This window comes from Gavia stellata, chromosome 29, assembly GCF_030936135.1.
Source record: "Gavia stellata isolate bGavSte3 chromosome 29, bGavSte3.hap2, whole genome shotgun sequence".
In the NCBI taxonomy this organism is placed as follows: Eukaryota; Metazoa; Chordata; class Aves; order Gaviiformes; family Gaviidae; genus Gavia; species Gavia stellata.
In genome coordinates this window covers 3434510-3451818 of record NC_082622.1, presented here as the reverse complement: position 1 = coordinate 3451818, position 17309 = coordinate 3434510, and the positions used below count along the sequence as shown (strand labels likewise).

General features: G+C 52.8%; 1 protein-coding gene across 1 annotated transcript; it reads right to left on the bottom strand.

Annotated features, from left to right (window-relative positions):
• Positions 1 to 4134: 4134 nt before the first annotated feature.
• LOC104253832 (elongin-A-like) lies at positions 4135 to 16769 on the bottom strand. Its single transcript, XM_059830784.1, has 11 exons — positions 16698 to 16769; positions 11313 to 11369; positions 10571 to 10689; positions 8473 to 9688; positions 7515 to 7629; positions 6987 to 7142; positions 6441 to 6538; positions 5977 to 6157; positions 5322 to 5433; positions 4870 to 5021; positions 4135 to 4609 (listed from the first exon to the last, which is right to left on the bottom strand). Exons 1-11 carry the CDS (start codon positions 16767 to 16769, stop codon positions 4548 to 4550), a joined length of 2340 nt encoding a protein of 779 aa, XP_059686767.1. The 3' UTR covers positions 4135 to 4547.
• Positions 16770 to 17309: the final 540 nt, after the last annotated feature.

Sequence of the window (17309 nt, the reverse complement as noted above, 5' to 3'; positions counted from 1 at the left end):
GTTTCCCTTACCCTCTTTCTTCCTTCAGTCCTGCAGCAGAGTTTGCACCTTCTCTGCTGGAAAAAAAAAGAGACCGTTTCCAAACCGTTACGGCAGCGTCCAGAGCTTCACTCATACAGTTCTATGCCAGCTGCCCGATTTTCACCCCCAAAAATAGTAATACGCCACACCTTTCAGCAAGGTAATAGAGAGTTGTACACAAGAGCGGGCAAATATTTTTCTTTCACATTACTGACAAAATGTTTAAAAGGACAAGGCAAGAAAAGCGAAGACTGGAACTGGTGTTAACGTCTGGAGAGCACCCAGAGGTGCCGTGGATTTGTCCTGCTGACAGGGTAAAGCTGTCGCTGCTCCAGAACTGTACTGGAAACAGTTATGGCAGAAGAGCCCAAAGCCATTGTCTGACAGAGGAAGGTGCTCAGGAGATACACAAGCTATCAAGGCAATGCAAAGGCAACTAAAGTCATGCCTAGAAACACTAACACTTGCAAGGATATGGCTGAAAAGGGATCAGAAATGAAAAGAGAATAGGTCACGGGACCTTTCTGCTGGGGAAGGGTTTCAAGGGTTGAAGTCACTATCCTGGCTAGTAACAGCGTGTCAATGCTCACCACCTCTCCCTCCCCTTGCAAAACTGCAAAGGATCAACCGAGAAAGAAACAACGTCACACCGCAAGGTTACTGGAGAAAGAGTCAGCCTGTGCAAAGAGTGCCCCGAGACGGACAATGCCCAAGAAACCCAGACAAGCAGTTATTGGCCCACGCTGACACAAGGGTCAGGAAACAGGAGCACTAATTCTCTGGGCACAGCGTGCTGAGCCAGTATTGGAAGTCGTGCGCGTGCTCTCAGCACCACGGAGCCCAAGACCGCCTGGAACTGACTCCTCAGCAGTCCCTCAGCTCCGTTTTGGGGCCCCACCGCTTAAACCCTGCTCTGGTCTTGGCTGAGAGAGTGAGAAAAGGAACGAGACCCCCTCATCGCTTCACCCCCAGCTAGGCTGGAGCTGGGTGCAGGGGCTCCATTTCAAAGGGTCAGGACTTTAGCGCTTCATTTTCCACCCTTTGTCATGAGCGACGCGAGGTTCCCCTTTCCCGGCAACACAAAGGCGAGGAACGAGCCCTGCCAGCAGCCAAAACCATCCCAAAGGAGCTCGGGGAAAGAACTTATGGGGTGTTAAAGAGAAGCTCCTCATCAGCGTCGCTTTCGACGAACTGGGGAGAGAGACGAGCAGGTGAGGGCCGGCCCCGGCTGCGCAGGCACCGGTGCTGCGGGCAACCTCGGAGGGGCTCAGGGCCGAGGCGGACACCCACAACGCCCCGCTCGCTCCCGCACCCCCTCCCGCCGCCCGGCTCTCCTCAGGCGGCGGCGCCGCTGCAGGCCCCGCCCCGGCCCGGCCCCTCTGGGCGCGGTCGCCGCGCTCCTCCCAAGCACGGAAGGCGAGCGCGCCGCTGCCCTCGCGGCGCTCGTTGAGGCACTGCAGCCGCTGCCGGTCGATGCCGCCGGTAGAGCCCCCGGGCCTCGCCCGGCCGCCGCCTTCCCGCAGCAGCAGCGGCCGCCACCGTGCGCCATGGCTGCGCCGCGCCCTCGCCCACCGCCTGCGCGCCAGGGGGCGCTGCACGTGCTCGGCCCAGCGCGGCCCCCGGCGGCCCGAGCACCGGGGCGGGGAGGGGGCTCGGCCCCGGCCCGGCCTCGGACGGAGGCCGGGGAAGGCCGGGGAAGGCCGGGGAAGGCCGGGCTGCCCCAGCGCCGCTGGGGGGAAAGAGCAAAGCTGCTTTCCAGCAGCGCCAGGAAGAGCTCCTGGTTTGGTTCCAGCCGGGAGGGGAACGGGAGCAGCCCCCCGCTGCCGCTGCGCTGCCCGGGGAGAAGCCCTCCTCAGGGCCGCAGAGCCCGGGCTCGCTAACGGCGTGCTGACCAGGCCTCGCTCAACAGGCATTGCTCAGAGATGGAACAAGCAGACACGGTCCAGGGTTTGGCTTTTATTGAGACATGACTTTCCTCTTTCCATATAACTTCTCTAATGAAAATAGTCATCTTAGTTACCACAAAAAAGGGAACATAGAAAAGTGTATATACACAGTTTGGGACCAAAATACAACTGCAAGTCAAAGTCAGTCGCCCTCCTGCCCCCGTTACTCATCCCACCAGCAGCGAAGAGGGAAGAGGCAGCTCTGCTCTGTTCCTTCGTGGGTCGCGTAGCACGGAAAAACGGCACAAGTGCAACACCGCGGGCACCGAGAGACGGGCAACGGAGCAAGCACTTCTACGCCAGGCTTTGCTTAGCTTGTGTCTCATGGCAGCAACCTTCCTCTCTCCTGCCGGCTGAGGGCTGGTGCCACCTCTTCAGGGCCTGAACACGATGCCAGACTCCGCTTCCCTCCCCTCTGCCCCTGTCCCAAGTCCAGAGGAGAAATAAACGGTAGCACAACAGTCAGCAGAAGAGAATATATTGTTATCCAATTCAAAATACAGCAAAATTAAATACAGCAAAAATGCAAGAGATTAAGGAGCCATTATTTTACAGCACAACACACACTGAAATGCTGCACGGTAACATCAAAGCATCTGGGACTGTAACAAACTTAGAGCACAGGAGAGTCTGAGAACATTTTTCCAAGACCTTCAAAATAAGAAAAGAACAGACCAAAGAAACAAGAGACAGGTGGTCAGAATGGTTTAAAATTAAGAAAAATCAAAGGAGAAAAAAAGAAAGAAACCAACAGAAACCAGAAGCACAGAGGGATTTATCTAGAGCCCTCCAGGGAGGGCTCTTCACAGCAAGGTTTCCCCCGTCAGTGCACACAGACAACTCCATCGGTTCAAGATGTGGCAGCCAGAGAAAGCCAGCAGCAGAGCTCCTCAAAAGCTGTCACTAACAACCACAGCCACGACCAGCACATTTTCCACCAGACAGCAAAATCCTAGGGCAACAAACACGGCTGGGAACAGAATCTCTCCCCTTTCCGATCCAGCCGGCCCTCTGAGCGCTGACAGAGGCCAGCTCCCTTGCCACATGGCCTGGGTCTCACCAGCTCCATCCTCTGCTTGCCCCACCGCCGGGGAAGATTGCTTTCAAGGCAGACAGAACCCACAGGCAGAAGCCTTCACCGCAAGACGGCGTCACGTTTAAGAGCCAGTGCCTGGTGGTGTCTGGCCCTCCACTCTCTGATGTGGCCTCAGCGAGTCCACCTGAACACCCACGCCTCATGCGACACTCGGGCTCCCGACCTCCCCAGAGGAGCTGTGCTCCAGGGCACCTCCTCACACTTCCACCAAGCCCAGCCTCCGGGTCTGCTGGGTCGCATCGCACACCCCTTCCTTCCAGAGCTCCAGTTCCTCAGGCACCAAGTACAGCCAAGCTGTCTGAACTCCTGCATGGAGTATGCACACATTACTAACAAACCACACTCCGTTATTCACTTCCCTGCAAGCCCAGTCAAGGGCTTTCCAGTTCCAAGACTAAAATCCTGGCTTTTCCCAAAGAGGGGGCAGAGGAGAACATACAGGGAAGAGACAGGATTTAAGCACCAGCTTCCAAACTGGAAAGAAATCCTTCCCAATTCCACACAGAAAACAAGAGAAAAATATTCCTTCTTTCCACTAAAAGAGGCAAACCAATGCCTTCACTGAGATTTAAAAACTGGTTTGAATTTCAGAGGCAGACAAAGTCCCCTCTCTCTCTCTCAACAAAAAAAACCCCCCAAAGTTAAAATGTGACTTGGTGCCCAGTAAAATTTCTCCCCAAACCCCTCATGGTTTTATTCCCAGTAGCCAGCAGAAGACAACAGCAGCAGAGAAAAAGTCCCCAAGGGCTCCTGGCATCCCTGCCCACCAACGCCAGCATCTGTACGAGATGTACAGGAAGAGCAGAGAGAAGGTCGAGAGCGAAGATTTTATTCACATTCACGAGGAGAGAGCAAAGCCTCAGGCCTTGATGCGCTTGCCAAAGGATCAACGAGCAGGTGGGCCACGGGTCCTACCTGTCCCAGAGAGTCCAGGTGGGACTTTGGGCCCAGCAGGTACGAGAGCACAAGGAAGGACTCCCGTGACAGCCAGCGTCCACGCAGACGGAGGGATTCCTGGCAGCTCCAGTCACAGCGAGGCTGGCCCGTGTGCTGGATTGGGAGGGAGGAGACTCCTGGGAGCCACATAAATAACACCAGCGGGATAGAGGGGCAAGATATTAATTAAAACCATTTTATAATTTATTAAGAGGTTAAATAGGAAATAGTCTCTGGATCTTCCACTCGCAGCAGGTGCCAAGACTTCACATTTTGTCGTGTCGGGAGATTCTGTCCACCCTTCTTGTGACGGATGACAGAGCCAGAAAGAGGATGTTAAGGGCAGGGGGAAAAGAGCAGGGGCTTGACACTGAGGAAGGGACCAGAAGAAAAAGACAAAAGACTGTGCTGTCGTCTTGCGCAGATCGAAGCTTCTCCCAGCAGCTGCAGCCTCCAAAGAGTCCAAAGAAAAGGGCTGTTTGGGTCCCTTCTCCCCCTTCAGTGCCATTCCCCCACCAGAGGGAAAGTCCCAGGTCTGCACTGCAAACTTATCTCCGAGAGAACCTGTTTTTGAAAGCTTTGATAGTCTTTGCCATCATGGGTGCAATTTCTGCAACACAGAAAGAGAAAAAAACGAAATCAAACAAAGAAACCCTACACATTAAAGCAGCAGTCAGAGACTGTCAGGAATGTGTGGACGAGGGATTGTGGGACATGGTTTAGTGGGCATGGTGGTGTTAGTTGATGGTTGGACTTGATGATCTTACAGGTCTTTTCCAACCTTAGTGATTCTGTGACTAGGAGAACAGAGAGCGTTCGTAAAGGAGGAGCTCTGGGAGACCACACGGATCTTCTGCGCTTTGTACTTACTCTTCACTGGTGGTTTCCTGGGGTCGTAGGAGGAGAAGGTGCTAGCAGAAGACGGGACAGAATGGGCACTGCTGGTGCTGGGCCCGTCATAGGACTGCTCCTCACTCACACGAGTGTGGCTTTTGCTAGACGGGTATAGGACTGGTTTTATTCTGAAACAGAGGTGGGACAGACATTTCAGGAAAGGAGTCACTGTGCTTTGATGCAATTCGTCAGGCACAAGCCACCTTTGTTAACAGCAGCATGGCTGACACCACATGGAACCAGCAGCGACCCGGATCTCCACACTTCCCAGCGAGAAAGAGGCTAGTACAGTCCCAAGTTTCACTGCCAAAGGACCTCCCGCACACACAGAATCCTTTCCTGCCAAGACGCGGAGCTTCAGGGCGAAGCTGGCAGGAGCCCACGGGAAAAGAGGCCCTGAACAGCAAGCGCTACTGAGAAACACTCACTTGGTCTTCTCTGGCAGAAGAGGTCCTCCAGTCCCAAACTTCTCTTGTCTCCTTCGTACGTCCCGAGGAGGCTTTGCGGCAGAGTTCACAAACGCCATTTTGGCCACTCGACCTGTGGGAGGCCAGAGGGAAACAGTGCTTAGATCCAGCTTACTCTAAAGGAGGCTCCTCAGGGCTTGTCTGAGTACAGCAAGCTCCAACCAACTCCCCCCAGTCCGTCCATTCCAAAGCTCTGGCGATAGCCTCCTCCCGAAGGTCTGAACCTCTTGCAGTCACAACATGGGCTGTGAGGAATCAGACTCGTCAGGGCAGGAGTTCTCATTACGTTCACCAAAAGAGCAGGAATGCTTCCCCGCACCCGGGTTTTCTTCAACCCCAGCATGGAGAAGCCACTCTAGAACAGGAGGTGCCTCTGCAGCCCGACACGTTCTTGCTGTAAAATCTTGCTCTGTCTAGTCTGCATCAGCAAGGCTATGGGTGGAATCGAGAGCCTGCTGGGCCATTAAGCAAAGGCCACCACATAAAGAACAGAGAGCTAAGCAGCAAATAAACTGGACTAGGTTTAAAGCAGCCACTCCAAAAGACCTTCCCCCCACAAAGACATCCCCTAGGCAGCACTCCCAGACCCGTCTCTGATCATTCAGCCCCCCTTTACCTTTGGGTTTGTTGGCATGAGCTGAGCCGATGTTCCGTGCTAACATGAGCAGCCGCTGCTCTCGTGCGTCATGAAGGCGAAGGTACATCTCCCGCCAGGACTCAAACTCTTCCGGCTTCTCGTTCTTGAAGTCTCGGAGGCAGTGATTGTGCCACAGTTGATCTGTATCCTCAATGAGGACCTGAGGCAAACCCACACGTAAGCTGGGATCCCTCCTGACACCTTCTCTCCCCTCTCCCTCAGCACCAGCTAGTGCCGGTGTCACTGGAATACCACAGAGGACAAGACAGCTCAGGGGCCAGCTTGCAGCCAGAGACGGGCAGGTGGCAAATCCAGGGACTCAGGACTAGCCAAAGCCACCTCTCGTTGTAAAAAGCATTGTTCTTTACTATTCTGCTATTGCAAGTGAGGACAGAACGCCACTCCCGCATGTCGCCATCCCTTCCCCAGGGCCAGGAACTCACATGATTACATTCCTCAATGCGATACAGCTGCTCTGGGGTGCATCTCTCCAACACTGGCTCCAGCACTGAGAAAGGGACACCACCCACTTCATATATCGCTAGAGAGAAGCAAGACGCACAGAGTATTTATCCTGCTCCTTCCTTGCCAAGGCCAGGGCTTGATACCCTGAAACGCAGTGGAAGAAACTGCAGTGCTGCACGCCGCTACACAGCACGAGGGGAAGGAGAAAGGAGCCGTAGGTGCAATAGCTCTAGTGGGTCATCAGGCACCAGCGCCTCCAAGTTACAAAGTGCCTGCGCAAGGCTCTGTTAACCACTATTTCCAGTGCTTTAGCCCTCCCTGAAAGCGTGCTGGGTGCCGATTCCTGCAGCACCCGAGCTTTCAGCGAGATCTGCCCCGTCTTAGTTAGCTTGCCTTGTGGCAAGGGGCAGCTGTTCACACGCTCCACGCCAGATGCTGCTGGGATATATACAAAGAAGTTACCAAGGTTTCAGGGTTATCTGCGTGGCAACGTGACTTTGAGACAGATGAGGAAAGGGACTTACAGTCAATGTTGTTACTGAGGACTCTGATACATTGTTGATAGAGAGACATCATCTTTGGGAGGTAGGCAGTTTTGGAGCCTGAATAGACTTGCATCTTTGAATTCAAGCGGCGGCCTGTAAAACCCGCTTCGCTCTCTTCAAGTGGCGAGGACACTGCTGTAAAGGGAAAGACACGGAGTGAGATGGGAACAGAGAGAAGAAGAGCCCACCCTGATGAATGGCACAACAGACACAAATCAGAGTCACCCAGGGGCAACCTAAAGGTCCAAGTCTTCCCTGAGAGACCTGCAACCTAGTTCAGGAAGGGCAAGTCCAAAGCCCAAGCCTCAGGAAGAGTCAGCAAAGGCTCTTCCTCATTTCTGCTGGAGCGCGTGGGAAAGAAGCCACCTCTTTCTGAAAAGCGGGGCTCTGGGCATCAGAGGCAAGACAGCAGAGCCCAAGAGAAGGACTTCAACCCAGGCAGCAGCCACTCCCTCGCACAAACGGTGGCTGGAGCCCTTTTCAGACCTATTTTCCTGCCCAACGTACCTTTCCTTTTTGTCTGGGAGCAGGTAATGGACTCGATCGAAGGAAGAGGGCGGTAGTTGGCCTGGATCGGTGGCAGTGGGATGTCTGGTAACGTTGGTACCACATCTAAAACTATCTGGAAGGAGAGGATGTACAGGCAAGTAAGCTGAGAATACAGGAGAACGTTACCCCGTGCCAGCGTACAAACAGCACGGAACTGCGTTTTGTTTGACATTTTGAATAAGACATTCAGTGCTGATCATCTTGCACCAGGAAACAGCCTCAGAGGGAGCCTGCACTTGTGCCACGTTCCTGTGGCTCTGTCTAGGCTGTCAATACAAAGGAGCCAAAATTTGGGATCTGAATCACTCAGCACCCTCCAGTAAGAGCCCTCCACATCTTTCGCCTCCTAGGTTCAGTGCTAAAGGCCTCCTCCTGCAAAAAACTCCACAGTGGTGGCGGAGAGGAGAGCCTCACAAACTGAGGGAAACCTAAAGCTTTGATACGAGGCACTTAGTGGAATGAATGGCAAAGCAGGATTTTCAAAGGCTGCTGAGCTTCCAACAGCAGTTTGTGAAGAGCAAAGTGTCGCAAAGTTGGGTAAAAAGATTGAGCGGTCAAGGCTTTACACATGAGTCCCTAGGTATATACACAACCCGGCACCCACATTTTTTTGAAGAAATGGGGTTTTGCCTATTGCATTTCCTTTTTCCCCTGCCTCTTGACCCCCTCTTCCAGCAGACTTCCACTCTAACAGCACAAAGCCATGCCTGCGGCACAGGGCATAGGAAACACGTGGTGTCTCCCAGCAGGAACCCAGAGTCACAGACCTCAATGCCAATGAGACACCGCAAGCACAACCCGATGCAGAACAGAGCCCAGCACCTCCAAGGGGAAAACTAAGAAGCCCCAGGTGGCAGAGGACTGAGAGCAGCTGATCCCACCTTCTTTGTTCACCTGCAGATCTTCAAAACCTTACCCTCTTTGGTTTAGGGGGCTCCGGTAGTTCCTTCTCTGCCTTTTTCTCACTGGGGCGCTTGTGGCTTGGACTTTTGCGACTGGAGCTTGAGCTGTTGGTACTGGCCTTGGAGCCGTTCTGGTTGCTGTGCCGTTGGTCTTTCTCCCCAGCTGACCCAGAGGCTTTGACCACTTTCTTCTTCTTTTTCTGGGGCTGGTCGTAGCTGAGGTACGACTCAAAGGACATGGTAGGTTGTTCAAATTCATCCTCCGCTTCCCCCTCCCCCAAATTGGAGGAAAAGCCCATCCATTTTTTGTCCACCTCAGAGACTTTGCGCTTCCCCTCAGAAGATTTTAAGTTCCCTGAAATCCCCTTCTCTTTGATGCGATTTGACGAGTCGCTGTCAGCTTTCCGCTTCTCCCGCTCTGGGTTAGAAGTCTCCAGGCTCAACTTGGGCTTTTCCAATCTGTTTTTTTCAGAGTCCCGATGTTTTTGTTTCTTAACATGGTTGTCCAAGGACTCCTCCAAGCGCGGCAACACGTACAACTTCTCCTTTCTGGAGGTGCCGCTTTCTCGGTTCTTCTCCTTCTTGGTGCCATCAGACATCCTCTGCTTCTCCTTGCTCCCCCCTGCAATGGGGGCTTCTCGCATCTGCTCTTTAAAAGAGGTCTTGTGCAATCTTTCTGGGCTGAAGGCAGAGGTCCTGTCCTCCCTTCTGCCATCAAGCCGCTGCTTCTTGTGAGGAGACTTGTGCTCTTTGCTCCGACTCATGTTCCCTTGGTCAGAGAACTCACCAGGGTTCCTCTCCCGGCCTCCCCCCAGCTTCTCTTTAAAGCTGGTGCCTTTACTGGCTTTCTGATGGAATACTGTCGGTTCTTCCTGCTCCTCAGAGGCAGAAGGGTCTGTGTACGTATCCTGAGGGCTCTCACTGGGCTCAGGTGACACAGCTTGGCCATAGTCCGAGTCCTCCTGATCTGAAGAGAGCACTGGGGAAGATCTGCCCCAACCCTTCCCCTCGTGGCTGCTGCAGCCAGAAGTCTCATGGGCTCTCTCAGGCCTAGGATACCTTTTGCACTTCTTTTCCCTATGACCTGGGCTACAGGACTGGCTGCAAGATGGCTGGAAGGGTTCTGAATACTCCTGGTCAGGTTCCTCATCCTCTCTGAGGGAGGCTTCTCGATGTCTTTTGCTTGAGCTGCTCCTCTCATAGTCACGGTCTTCAGCATCTAGGTTATTTCTGAAGGGATAAAAAGCCCAAAACAGCTAGATTAAAACTTCCCAATGTGAATGGGAAGAGCCACTCCCCATGGACCACGTGGACGGGAACCTCTCTTACAGAAGACTAAGGCTGTGTTTGGCAGTTTTGCGTCAAGAATACCACTCATTCTCTCAGGCACAGCAACATTCGGGGGTTTAGAAACTGCATTTCTAGTGCAGGAATTGATTAAGCATTTTTATTAGGACTAGAGACTTCACACTTCACTGGGAAGCGGAGACAGATGCGTACAGAGACTTCTCCATGCCTGCAGACTACTGGCTGTGTGGTACTTATGGGCAACATGTCCCCCAGTCTGTCAGTTAAGCATGTAGAGATACCACAGCCATCGAAATCATCATGAATATCTGGGTCTTTATCACCCACATCTAAATGATCTCATCGCTGGATTCAACACAGCTTTGTTACAACACGCTGGCAAGCATTAACTTCAGCTTCCAGAGGGGTTTTGCACATAAAAGTGTTATTTCAAAGGAAGCCACTTCCTTTACTTGGGCCTACAACTACATCATCACAGGGGAAGCAAACACATTGCATCTCTTGCTTTATTAAAGGCACTTTTCAGGCCTCTACTGTTAATCTCTTCATCAAACTGTAAATTCTTGAAAATCCATCCCTACTTTCACGCAAAACTGCAGCCGACAGCAACCCAAGGCTCCACAGCTAATGGAGGCAGGAGGTTGATGCCAAAACAAGGCAAAAACCCCACGCAGAGTTAGCACGCTTGCATTGCAAGTGTTTCCAGAGCCTTCCCTTTGTTACCTTGGCCAGAGAAGTATATAATCTCTACTGCAAAAATAGAACAAAGCTTATCCGTCCAGATAACCCAACAGGTTCACTCACCTGCCTGCCTCTTGGGACACCGGCACTAGCTTCTTCCACCTGGCTACGAGATTCTTCGCAAAGTCTCCTACAAGTTCGTGTTTCCGTAAACTGTTCACAGTCTTCCCAACACCCGTCTCCTTCACGAGAGAGCCAAGACATGAATTTCTCTTAGCAAAACAGTCAGCATGCTCACCTCTGCTAAACTTCCTACAAAGGGAATAAAGTTAACCTGCTACCTATTGCTGCTAGCTAGGAATACGCTTTCTTGATCTAACGGCAAAGACAGTATGTACCGTATCTTATGTTTTCAGTGGCCGTTACATTGTTTACTACAGTTCCATAAATCAAAGACTACTTAACTCTGCCTTAGTCAAACATGAATTATTGGTATTACTAAACCAAGTTAGTATTTACCATGACTCTTGGTAAGTTTGAAGACAGAAGTCAGCAATCATTTGAAGGATTAGCACTTCCTAATTTCATGCTGATTCAGTTATTGTTAGGAACTGCTCCGACTCCCATATCGCAGCCAAGTGTTAAGCTTTTGAAAGAACCGAGGGTGACAAACTGTCCTCCCTGGCTTCACACTTGCTCTGACACACTCCTTCCCCGTGCCTGGGATTTCTAGAAACTCATCACAATCGTGCCTGTGACATCAGGCTGTAGCAGGTGACAGATGCAACACACCCAAACAGTGGCAAACGGTTATCCTGTGACTTGACAGACACGACGAAAGGGTGAGAGATTTCACAGCTCTTACCACAAGAATGTCAACTGTGATGGGCAACTCAGACAGCCTCTTCAGACTTTTCAGCAGCTGCAGAGATAAGAAGGAAAGTGTTCAGGCTCGTCATACTGACCCACGTGCCGCGATCAGAAAGGAAGACAATTCCGCACTGCATGAGAGCTGCTTAGAAAGACCCAAGTTGCAGACAGCCGCTGTCTTGCTCCAAATCCAGCTCCTGAGAAGCCGAACACGAGGGCCAACTGTAAAGAAATTATCGCCTCTTTGCCTACGAGGGCCCCCCTGAGAATCTTAAACCGCACTCAAATAGGAATGCTTTCTTCACACAGGACTGCAACTGAACTTTGGCTTAAAGCATCAGGAACAGAGACACACAACTCTCTTGCACAGCAAGTGGAAGAAAGGACTTGGAAGCTTGTGACTCGCAGGAGGTGGTGCTGAGAATGGCATCACTTGGTGAGAGGAGGGGAGAAAGAACATTAAGAGTCCTTTCTGAAGGTTTGCAAGCTAGACACGGAGGGAAGGAAGATTTGTAGATGCTCTTCAAGATCTGAGAGGGAACCCATACCTCTTCTGCTGACCCCCCCACTCTGTCAGGGCTGCTGACAGTCTCCCTCCTCTCAGCTATAGTCTCTGCTAAAAAGGCAACTCAACCCTTCCACAACCACTGCCTTTCACCCCATTCTTTCCCCTTCCCTTCGCCACACACCAGTGAAAGAGGTTGTTTTCTTCCACACACACACTGCCAAACGAGGCCCTGCCAGCATGTACAGCTGCTCCGCGGGCCAGAGAGGGAAGAGGAGCCCTCTCCCACTTGCACTCCAGCGAGGGATGCAGGTGAAGGGGACGTACTTGTACCTCTGCCACCCGGGTGGTTTGGGACATCACTTCACTGAGATCTGTACGACTTTTTAGTTACAGTACATGCCATCACACATCTGACAGCACCGCTGCCCCTCACATTATTTCCCGCAGCTCAGCTAGAGCCACAGACCAGCCTCATCAGCATTCCCATTACTATAGCCCCTATACAGCTCAGGCTTTGTTCAGCACTGCTCTGCTACATACCATACAAAGGGCTGTTCCTGATCCAGAAGATCTTCTCTTTAACGACTCTGCTCATGCTCAAATTAGCACTCTCAGCCTAAGCTATTCCAATCACCCCCAATTCCACCGTGCAAGGATCAAAGAGGTTTAGAGCTTTCCTCCCTTTTGAGAGAAAGAAGTTCTTTTAACCTAGTTGAAGAGTGCTCTGACTTTCAGAGAGAAAATACTCCCTGATGCAGAGATAAGGCTTCATCTAGCTTAAGCAGAACCACAGGATGGTTTCTGTTCACCAGAAACCACTGTCCCATCTTCCTTCTATTTAGAACTTCACTGCCATAAGCCAAGGTTTAGGTTTTCTTAGTTTTTTTAGAAGAGTGAAACACTGATACCAACAGTAACAGTGTGTTCCAGCACTCTCGAGCTGGGATGCTGAGGGGGATGCAATAGTTCCAGCTGTGCTGTAACCATAGCTAACCAGGTCTTCAAGCCCTGTGTCCCTGCAACTCCGGGCTCACAGTAATGCAGAGTGTCCCCCAGGATCTGGGGCAGGTAACGCGCTCCACCACCTACCTCAACTGATGGAGGAAAAAAAAAAGCAAGCAGCCAATTGAGCTAACAATCCAACATCCTTTCAGAACCACTGTTACTTTGCCAGCACTGCTGCTTGACAAGCTCACTGGCAATGGAAGCCATGAAACTAGAAGCAGCAGAGGCAGAGGCACAGCCCACCTCTGCTGCCTCCCCTCAAACTGCTGCGGCAAGGCCTGCCAGAGTTCATGGCGTGGGATCCCGCCAGGAAGGCCAAGTTCTTTCTGGCATTGGTAACACAGGGGTTTGGACTAGCGTGTGCCAAGGCCCTGTTTGGAGTGTGACAGGAAGGGAGGGGAAGAAGGGTGGATCTTGTATGAGATAGAAAGAGAGTAAATGGGGGCAATATTAAATCAATAGTACCTCTGTAAATTGATTACCATCCTAGAGAGGTTATTTCAAAGCTTACAAAGTCCCACCGTGAGAGTAAGAACCAAGGCAAAATTCGTTAGACTATCCTTAAAGCCTGCCAATCATTTTCTAGCTACATCCCACTGTAGTGTCTTCCACAGCTCTTTGTGCTCTTTGGTTATTTGTTGCCTTCAGGGCTGAATTCTAAGAAAAGTGCTATTCTCAGCAGGGCTCATCTCTGGATTGTGTATATCCAGGGGAAGTGCGGTTTGAGACAAGGAAACCCACACATTTCATCCAGAACACATCTCATGGGGAACTGGCTTATTCCACACCCACTGCAGTCAATGATTGCAAAAAACTTCACACATCTTAAAAAAAAAAAAAAAAAAGCAAGAGCTGGCTTTCTGAGAGGCCACCATACACATACCTTTGCCTAAGTGTCACTTTAACAAGCTTTTATGCCTGCACATTCCTTAGAAACGTTCACACAGTTTGAGTTCAGCAGACTTCCCAGCCAAGTTGTCAATCTCAACAGGATGCTCTCAGGAAACAAGGCATTTTTGTTACCTGTGTCATCAGTAAAGCACTTCTCTGACAATCTAAGACATCACAACCTGTGCTTAGTGACACTGCCCGAGTGGCACGCAGCCTGGCAATATCCAAGTAGGGATGTATTTAGGACCTGTGTTCGTACCGCGCAGCAAAACCTCCCTTTGCTTGCAACATCTGTGGACCACAGCTCCATGTGCATGAGTTGCAGCAAGTGAGACAACTCTGACACAGTGAGGCTGAATAACTTGTACTCATCTGTATTTCCTAGGGAATGGAGCGGATGCAGTACACCACGCTGCCTTCAGCTGAAATCAGCCCAGCAGACGCAAATCTGGCAGCTCATCTCAGAAGTAACTGAGATCCTACAAGTCCTATGAGAAAAAGGCAGCCAGCTAGAAGAGAGAAAATACAAGGCTTGTGTGTCGCTAGACACCAGATGAAATACATACGAGAAAGCTCCTCTGAAACACCCCAGCGCAGTGCAGAGCTTCAGTCAATCAGCCACAAGACAGAAACCGCTAAAACTTCACTTAGTTCCAGCTCCAATAAAGTTCTGTTCAGTACGGGTGGGTTGCTTTCTTTTTCTAAAAGAAGTCGGCCAGGCCACGACAATGCCAACAACAGACATTAACATCAAATGACCACAGCACAGCCTGGCCCCATCATCTCTGGGAAGATGCTCTCTTGTTGGGGTTTCCCTTACCCTCTTTCTTCCTTCAGTCCTGCAGCAGAGTTTGCACCTTCTCTGCTGGAAAAAAAAGAGACCGTTTCCAAACCGTTACGGCAGCGTCCAGAGCTTCACTCGTACAGTTCTATGCCAGCTGCCCGATTTTCACCCCCAAAAATAGTAATACGCCACACCTTTCAGCAAGGCAATAGAGAGTTGTACACAAGAGCGGGCAAATATTTTTCTTTCACATTACTGACAAAATGTTTAAAAGGACAAGGCAAGAAAAGCGAAGACTGGAACTGGTGTTAACGTCTGGAAAGCACCCAGAGGTGCCGTGGATTTGTCCTGCTGACAGGGTAAAGCTGTCGCTGCTCCAGAACTGTACTGGAAACAGTTATGGCAGAAGAGCCCAAAGCCATTGTCTGACAGAGGAAGGTGCTCAGGAGATACACAAGCTATCAAGGCAATGCAACGGCAACTAAAGTCATGCCTAGAAACACTAACACTTGCAAGGATATGGCTGAAAAGGGATCAGAAATGAAAAGAGAATAGGTCACAGGACCTTTCTGCTGGGGAAGGGTTTCAAAGTTTGAAGTCACTATCCTGACTAGTAACAGCGTGTCAATGCTCACCACCTCTCCCTCCCCTTGCAAAACTGCAAAGGATCAACCGAGAAAGAAACAACGTCACACCGCAAGGTTACTGGAGAAAGAGTCAGCCTGTGCAAAGAGTGCCCCGAGACGGACAATGCCCAAGAAACCCAGACAAGCAGTTATTGGCCCACGCTGACAAAAGGGTCAGGAAACAGGAGCACTAATTCTCTGGGCACAGCGTGCTGAGCCAGTATTGGAAGTCGTGCGTGTGCTCTCAGCACCACGGAGCCCAAGACCGCCTGGAATTGACTCCTCAGCAGTCCCTCAGCTCCGTTTTGGGGCCCCACCGCTTAAACCCTGCTCTGGTCTTGGCTGAGAGAGTGAGAAAAGGAACAAGACCCCCTCATCGCTTCACCCCCAGCTAGGCTGGAGCTGGGTGCAGGGGCTCCATTTCAAAGGGTCAGGACTTTAGCACTTTGGTATCCATCCTTCTTCAGAGTGGTGCGAGGTCTTGGAAAGCGTGCGGTTCTGCAGGTTCTTTGCCTCAGTTAAACAAAGTTAGCTGAGTGCAGAGTGGCTGCACAGCCCTCACTGCCTTGTCTTTCACCTGATTTAAGTGGAACATGAACCAAACACCTGTAAATAGTCACAACAGATGCTCCTCCTATAAAATATGACATCCTACAGAATGGGATAACAGCATGCTGCAAGCCTACACCTGTAGTCACACCTAATTCCAAATTTTAGTTGAAAAAACCGGCTCAGAACCCTGGTGCCAAGCAGAAGAGTTGCTGTCAGCAACAGACGCAACTGAGCGTCACCGAACAGATTCGAGCACAAGCGTAGATCGGGGCAGTGCACACAGGGCAGCCGCTCCGCGACAGCTGCTGCAGGCAGCAGATTTCGGCAGCTGACACGTTCCCTTGTGGAGATGGGTGAGAGGCATCAAGCGACTTCCCCAAGGCCAAAGGGGGAACCCACACCGGGGCAGAGTTAAAACTCAGCAACTTCTTGCCCTGACCCCAACTTCTCAGCGACTGTGGTGGCCTTGCCACAGTCCTGGCCCTCCCTGGTCCCACCGCAGGGCTGTGCCTCCCTGTCGCCTCCCGCCCGGGCTCACGCCGGGCACCGCGGCTCTTCCACCACGAACACGTCACCAGGGCAAGACTCTTCCGGCAAGTTCTCCCGTTGCCTGCCTGCCTGCCTCTCAAACCGCACCCCAGCGACGTGCCACGGGGGGACCCCACACAAGGACCCCGGCACACCGCTGCGGGCCCCCCGCGGGGCAGCCGGGGCCTGCGAGCCCAGCCCGGGCTGGCAGCAGCGCGGGGGGCTCCCACCGGGGACAACCCCACGGGCCTGCCCCGCTGCCGCGGCTCAGGGGCGGTAGGCCGCCCGCGTCGCCCCACGGACCGCGGCCCCGGACGGCCAGGAAACTTCGGGGAGCGGGGGGGGGCCCGGCGGAAGGCTGGGCAGGGCAGGCCCGACCCGGCCCCGTGCCCCCCGCGAGGTGGCCCGGGCCCTCCCGGCCTCCGGCCCCGCCGCGCCGCCCCCGCCGTGGAGGGGGAGCCCCGGTCACGCCGCCGCCCCCGTCACCTTCTTGGGCTCCGAGCTGCCCGCCAGCCGTGACTGCAGCTTGCCCACAACTTCCAGCACCGACTCCGCCATTTTTACTGCTGGAGAGGCCGCGGCGGCGGAAGCGGCTTCACCGCCCGCTCGCCACACGGCGCTTCCCCACCGTCGCCGCCATCTTGGCTGCGGGCAGGAAACGGAAGCGGCGCAGCCGTTGCCCCGGCCGGTGGCGGCCATGGTGGGTGCGGGCAGAGTTCGGCGTGTTCCATCCTGGGGCCTGGCAGCGGCGGCGGGCAGCGCCATCTTGAGTGCTGGCAGGGCGCTGCTGAGGGGAGCGCGGCCGTGATGGCCGCCCCTCGTTGGGGCGGTAGTGCCACCTCCGGCCCCACCGTGGTCAGGACAGCCTTTCCTGAGACAAATGTCCGTTCATACCTATTCCTGTTGCCTCCCAACAGCCAACGGCTTCACCACGGCTGTTAAGAAAGTAGGTTTTTAGATTCACTCATGACCAAAGGCAAATTGAGCAGGGCCGCAGCAGTCCAGGCCGGGGGCTTGGAACTGCCGTCCCCTCCGCTCACTCAGGAGAACAGGGAAGGTGTCAGCAGGGCAATGTCCCCCCAGCTCATCCCCAAATGC